Source organism: Populus trichocarpa, chromosome 1, assembly GCF_000002775.5.
Source record: "Populus trichocarpa isolate Nisqually-1 chromosome 1, P.trichocarpa_v4.1, whole genome shotgun sequence".
In the NCBI taxonomy this organism is placed as follows: Eukaryota; Viridiplantae; Streptophyta; class Magnoliopsida; order Malpighiales; family Salicaceae; genus Populus; species Populus trichocarpa.
This window is the reverse complement of record NC_037285.2, coordinates 13,447,304-13,454,903: the sequence shown is the minus strand read 5'-3', so window position 1 is coordinate 13,454,903 and position 7,600 is coordinate 13,447,304. Positions and strand designations below refer to the sequence as shown.

The 7,600-nt window shown below is 32.2% G+C and overlaps 1 protein-coding gene across 1 annotated transcript; it reads right to left on the bottom strand.

The window, feature by feature from the left end:
- Positions 1-2,355: 2,355 nt before the first annotated feature.
- On the bottom strand, positions 2,356-6,511 carry LOC18094635 (thioredoxin O2, mitochondrial). The gene is made up of 7 exons (XM_006368977.3): positions 6,190-6,511; positions 6,014-6,079; positions 5,755-5,805; positions 5,544-5,623; positions 4,646-4,690; positions 3,599-3,693; positions 2,356-2,718 (listed from the first exon to the last, which is right to left on the bottom strand). Exons 1-7 carry the CDS (start codon positions 6,410-6,412, stop codon positions 2,709-2,711), a joined length of 570 nt encoding a protein of 189 aa, XP_006369039.1. The 5' UTR covers positions 6,413-6,511; the 3' UTR covers positions 2,356-2,708.
- Between the last annotated feature and the right edge of the window lie 1,089 nt (positions 6,512-7,600).

Here is a 7,600-nt window from a genome sequence, read left to right as displayed (position 1 = left end):
CAAACTTGTTATCTAGAATGATCTTGAAAGCTTTATTGGATATGTTAGGATAAACATTAACAAGGGGGTAGCAATTTTTTAGCTATCCATGTAGAGTTAGTTGCTTTAATGATGGTTAACCTAAGACAACTATATTTACCTTTTAATGACCTAATCATAATAGTTTTGCTACCAGATAACAAGCAAAAACATAACTCCCCAATGTGCAACCACTATCTAAATAATATGCACCTTTTTTTCATTTTAATTAATTGTTTTTTTTTCAATGTTTTTTAATAATAACTATGCTTAACTTTATATTCTCTCAAGTGAAATAAATCATTGAGTATTTGACACTTCAAAAATCTATGGACCCATCAATTGAAATCTTAAATCAACATTTGTATTTAGAAGGTTAATCTATTTACCCTATTGTTTTCATCTTCACTATTATTAAATTTGTTCCTTAAATTAATATTATCATCATCACTACTCAGTATCCATTCATTCTCAAAATAAAAGTCATAATTTAATTTATTCTCTAATACAAAATCATTATAACTATGAGTGTTGTTAATACATTCATCCTCGTCTTTCTTTTCAAATTCAAACCCTCATCGTCCGATGGAATATAATCATCATCCAAACTCTCACCATCACCATCATACTTATCTTCATTAACATCACCCTATATATCAATAATGACATCATCATCAACCTCACACCCCAAATTAGCATTCTTATTATCTTTACCCATAACATCTTCATTAACTAAAAACACTACATTGTTTTTCCTATTAATATCATCATCATAATTGTTAAAATACGAGGTTTACCATCATTAGGTTTATCTAAGTAGTATTTAGAGTCTGCATGCATGTATAATTGTATGACTTCAACATCTTCATGCAAAGACAACATCTTCGTAATGGAAACATCATTAAAAATTTCATTACCTTCATCATCTTGAATTTGAAATCCCTTTTGGTCACCATCGAATGCTTGTTTTTCACATGAATAATAAGTTTATGTGCCATGTATAGCCAGTGCATATTTTTTTTAAGATGTAGGTGTCACTTCCATGGTGTATGATAAAATTTGGCTTTTTATCTTGCAAACAATCAATTAAAGGTTAAATAAAAGTTAATTAAAGATTAAAAAATCAGGGTTTAAATCTATCATGAGAATATTAATTAGAAGATACGAAAATTTGATAATTTTTTAGGATTTTGAAAAAAAAACAACAATAATTCATTTACAAATCGTAAAAGGTGTTGGATATTCTAAAATATTATGATTTAACCGAAACAATTAGGCAACAATTGCGTTTTTAGGGCTTTGGTCATTCGGGATTGACGAGCTTAGTGTAAGAAATTGGTTTTTGTGGAGAAGATTACTTGAAAAGTTGGGTAATTCGATTTCTTCTGATTTGTGTTGGATTTTGTTTGCTGTAATCATTTTACAGAGAGGGAGAAAAGAAAACTCGAGAAGCTAATAAGAGAATGACATCTATCATGTGTTTTGGTATTTAGTTGCTATATTATATGCAAGAGGTTTTTCTTTTTCTTTTTTATTAAAATTTAAATCTTACGTTAAATTGGTATATAAAGAGCAATTCTGAAAAACACAGAGGTAAAATGTTATCGCACTCAAATGAAGGAAGGGTCAAGAAAATCTTTCTTAATATCATCCTTGTACGTTCAGACCTTCTATTAGTTGATGTGTATTTATTGACACGTGGTATGTTCCTATAGCATGAACTTTTCATTGATGTATGTCTTGGTCCTTAATGTTTTTTAAAAAACTACTTTGATCCTTATATTTCTTTTTTATAATAAAAAGGTTCTTAATTGAAATTTTTTTTGTCATAGTAAATATAATTTATTCCTTGATTTCATTTTCTTAATTACATCCCTACATGTTAAATTATAAAACGGATCAAAATCAGTCAAAAAATTTTAAATGGGTTGATAGATCAGATAAAAATTAAGTGAATTTAAATAGATATACCCATTTAAAAATAAATATTTTATTTTGTATGATATCAATATCTATTATTATATTTTTCCTTCTGTTTTCTTTTGTTAAAAACATTTATTTCTCTAAGTTTAACCTAAGAAAATCAAGACAGAATTAAAAAAGGAAAAACATATTTCTTGATAAATATGTGATATTATAGGAATGAATTCTATCTCTAAATAATAGCTCAATACCTGATAGTTTTTATTTGTTTGGATTAATTGATCATGTATGCGAATATTTTTTAATAATTTTGAGAATTTAAATAAGTTTTATAAGTTGACATGTAAGAATTTAATTGAAAAAAACAAATTGAGGAACTAAATTGTATTTGTTGTAAAATATGATGACAAAAACTTTCAATCAAGGACTTTTTTATAAGAAAAATAAAAAATAAGGACCAAGGTAAATTTATTAAAACAAATCCAGGAATAAAAAACATACGTGCTATAGAAGCATAACATGTGTTCGTTTTCTGGTATTCATTTTTTTAGTTAGTCCCATCCACAAGCATGGGCAGATCATCTCGAAGTCTTTTCACAGCATATTCTACCAACGGATCATTAAGCTCAGCAAAATAATTTCTGAGACAAGAGGCCTGGCAAAAGCATCTTAAATACTTTTCTAGAGAGAGAACCGCATAACCACCACCGTCTAGACACCTTCACGATCCATTTGCAATACCAATCCTTTTATTTAGGCACCTTCCCTTAATCCTCCCTGAAAATAAAAATAAGAAAGTACCCTTAGACAAATGCCATTTCTGCCGTAAGGTCTCAATTGGATCCATGAAGCATTTAAAATTCTCATTTAAGTTCTTCATATAAGCTCTTGATAAGTTTTTATAGGAAAGTATTAAATAGATTGCCTTTGGATGGAATCCATTAAGGAAAAGAGATTCAATAGAGAATTTATGAAACTATGGGGACCCGATTGAGAAGTAAAATTGTTAGGGGACCTATATGGTTGGGAGACTTTTTTGAACTTTGCCCAAAACCTAAAATTGATCCCTCTTTTCGGTCCATTTACACGAACCCACTAATGTATCAGTTGGTTAGATTCAGCAGAAACCAGATTTCCAACCACACCCACCCCTTCAAACTGAATTTTGACAAATTATCGAGTGTGGTAAAATAAGTCAATGCAAATCTACCAGGATAGGAACTGCTTTCAATAACATTTGAGTTAGAGGCCTTAATCATTCTCAAAAGAAAAGAGGGGGGGGGGGGTTTAAAGCTATAATCAAATAAGATTTAAATATTTCCAACTCTTTTATCCTCTTGTAAGGAATAAAAAGTCATAGCAGCATCAAATATAGACATAAAATTGATCAAGTTTAAATTACTTCCTTCAAGCACTCCAATGGTATATAGAAAGTTTTGGGTTAAAGAAAGACCGATATGGAGACCATAGAAATCACGGGCTGTGTAAGTTCCTTGAGGCAAAGCATAGATATATGAAAAGATATAAATATCATAAGGTAACAACTAGTGCTAAATACATAAAGTTTGGTTCACGGACAGGCAATAATGAACTTACCCAGCAGTCACTGACATACAGAAGCATAAGCAAAGTTAAACTTAGTCCACTTAGAAATTACCTGTAGAGAGATTCCATGGTATTCTTCAACTTGGCAACATCAGCACCAACAATTGTAGTTTCCTTTTTGCCATTTTTGTAGAAATCAAGAGTTGGCTGCAAAAGAAGACTCAAATCAGAAAGATTTGAGCCATAAGCCCTCCAAAAAGAAATTTTGCACAAATAGGCAAGGCTTCTTTTGAGGTATAAATGAAGTGATTGTATAAGGAGACTATTGTAGTTATACAACTAGGAGAGAAAAAAAATTTGTAGAAAAGAAAATTAAACTCAAAACAAGAGTGCCTCCCATCCCACTGTACTTCAACCAAGGCCTCTAATGGCAACAAACACTAGACATTGTATGTTTCTTCTTATGCCAGCCACTATAAATGCTGAAAAACTATGAAAGCAGAACGTACATGTAAAATATTACAAACTTTCCTCCTGCCAAAACCTACAAAAGATATTCCCTAACACCCTGCCACAGTGGAATGGTTAACATACAATCCATTAACACATTGGCATGCCCAAAACCTTCTCCCTAATGCCATGTTGGCTCTCATTGCATCTTGCAAAACCAATACACAATTTCCCATGCCTGCTCCATCACGAACAAGTCATGCAGAGAACTCTTTAAATCTGAACATTCTAATTTATATGCACCTTCTGGTTTCCTAGCAATAAGTGGAGAATTCCATGTTTTTTATGTCACATCACAACCTTGGAAAATTTCTTATTTATTCTATGAAGAAAATGAAGAACAGATGCAAAACATATGATATTATTGGTTCAAAACAGTCACTCAGCAGGTAATAGAAACAGAGAACAGGAAGGGAACTTGGAGACAGACTCAAACTCTCAACCTCCAAAAACTGTGCATAGAGTGGGTAATCTTAGGACTTGAACGTGAAACAATTTGGTTGCAAACCCAATACACATACCATCCATTCCCAAGAACACTCTCAGAATAAAATAAGAACAAATACAAATATATTGATTAGTAGGGATGTTCAGGGAACATATATGGAATACGAGCAATCAAAGAATGAAAAAGAGTAGTGAACTTTACCACAGCAGCAATATTCAAGCTCGCCAACGCATTTTGAAGACCTTCCTGCAAGGGAAGCCGGCAACATTAGTCCCTACCATTTTGAATTCATGACTATCTATGCTACCATAAGACAAGAAGAAATTTGGCCCTTTAACAAGGTTGCTTTATATCTATGAAATATGAAGACCAGAGCTATGTCACATTGCTATAATGATCACAAGATAGGCTTTCCTGTGAGCCAAATAAGAATACTCAACAGTCAAAACTAAGTCTTGATTTCTTGATTGTTTCAACCAATGTGCTCATACTACTATACTCTTATTCATTTTTAATCCACACCATCCCATGTTTCCAATGTGGCAGACAGATCAAACCATTGACCATTTTCAGTGGGTCATTCAGATCACAGGGACAGTTTTAACTTTTATCTTAGATAAACCTAAAGCACACAACCTAATGTTTCATGCATAATATTGATGTTGTTTAATGCCTTCAAATATTATTTCCCCATGGTCTTACGCTCCTATTCCTTTTCAATTATCTCAACCCAGGTTATGAACACAATAAAGAGCTCCACAAATCCCCCCAGACAGATTCAAGCCGTTGACCATTAGGACAGGTTCATCTTAGGTGCCTCTGTAGCGCAGAGACTAATGTTTCATAAATAATGCTATTCATTACACCTTTTAATCAATAATGACTATCAGCCACCAAAATTTAGGTTATGGTGTTCGTGGTGGTGGTGGTGGCGGTGTATTAAAATTAAAATTGTAAATTTGATTACATTTTAATTGGTTTCATCTATTCTCTTAAGATGTAAATAGAAAGAAAATCCCATGATATAGAATCAAGAGAGAAACTTTTTCGTAAGAATAGAAGTATCATTTTTACACCATGAAGCATGAAACTTTCATACCGTGTCAATGTCAACTTTATATATTGTTGCATGAGGGTATTTCTTACTCAGCTCTTCGATTACAGGAGATATAAACTTGCCTGCAGGAGATGAACACTCAATAACATGACCAAACAGGAAGCTCTACGTGCTGTATTGTGCACAAACATCTACATAGGAGAAATCACAATGCCCGAAAGCAAAACAAAGCGATGATTGATGAGGAACTTACAAGGCCCACACCATGTAGCAGTAAAATAGAAAACCGCTGGAGAAGACTTCTCTGAGTCAACGAATTTTCAACAGAAAAGTAATGTAAGCCACAAGGAATGCACAATGCAAGGAGCTGTCACTTCAGACCTTATATTTCTAATGTTTGTTTTTTAATTTGAAAGTCCACCAAATTCAAATTGCATGCAACATAGAATAATTAATAATTTAAGGACTGAATTGAACAAACTGAAAGAGTAAAAGGACTAATTTTGGAATACCTTGAACATTTTTCAGTCCGCTATTCAGCTCTTCATCTGATTTTACAAGAACAATGTTTGATGCACCTGAAATTATATGATCGATTCATCATTAATTCAACGGGTATACATACATGCAGCATTAAAACACCAGAGAATTATAAAAAGAAAAAAAGTAGAAGAGATTAAGGCTTTACCGGAGGAGGAGGAGGAGCAGAGGGTTCTTTGGAAGGGTTGCAGATAAGGAGTTGAGAAGTGAAATTTTGTGGTGAAGTTGGAGAGAGATTTAGAAGGATGTGAGGTTTTGCTTGGATTTGAAATTAGGTTTTCATGAAGATGACGGGAGAAGGAGTTCATTGAACTCCGGTGGCTTCCGAAAATTAAAGCTCGAACCAGCAGTGCCTTATTATTCCCCCTCATGTTTTGCTTTCGCTGTTTGTTACCAAATCTCTCTCTCTCTCTCTCAGTCTCTCCGCTTTGTTGTTTTGTTCCGAGCACCGCTTTCTGGTTTCGGGGGCATGAAAAATCCAGGATACCCAAACAAACAAAATAATGGGCTTGTAAGTCCATGGGTGTAAGCTCTTGGACCTAACACGGCCAAACATCTTAAACTAGAAAGGATCTCAATTTACCACTAACAAAACCTGGCCCAATAGATGTTTGCCTAGCCTAGATCCATCTTTTAGACATGGGCCAGCTAAAAACAAAGACCTCACCATGTGTGTATATATTTATTTATTTATTTATTATTTATATATAGTTTTGCATTTGTGATTAATATAAATTTTCCTTTGCTGATCTACCTGATTCGACTATGTTAATTGGATGATGTTACGAAGTAAACATTATTTCGAAACAAATAATGTGGAGTTTGCATGCGATGGAGCTCCAGATACTTATGATATTTAATTAAGAGCATCAATGAGCTGTAAGATAAGAACAATCATTTAACGTTAGGTTCTTAACCTAATTACTAGTTGAAACTAGAAAAAAGAAAAAAATATATTTTTATATATACAAATACATCAATTATAATGTTATGACATGTTTAAAAGTAGATTGAGAACAATCTGATTTTATTATTTAAAAAACTAAATTGAAGATACTATTTTAATAAATAAATAAAAAGCATATATATTTTAGATAGTACTAGATAGGTGGTCTGCGTTACACTGCAAGTTAGTATAAATTTTCTCAACGTAAGAATATAATATTCAAACGATGATAATTTGAGACAAATCAGGTTAAATTTACTAAAACACAACTCACGATATAAAACCAAAATAACCCACAAAAAGAAAAGTGAAAAGAAATCGTAAAGTTCAAAGACCTAATAACTTAATGTCAAATATATATATATATATATATATATATATATATAATGCCAAAGAAGTAAATCTGAGTCAACTTGACCTAACTTGATAAACTCACAACCCATGATATGATATCGAGATAAAACAAAAAAAATTCAAAAAAAAAGCACCTAGCAAAAAAACAAAGTTCAACAAAAAAAAAACTTCAAAAAAAACCTGAGCTAACCCGAGTTAACTTTACCAGCCAACCATCGTAATAATCAAATAGAAAGAAAGCAAAAAAATAACAAACCTC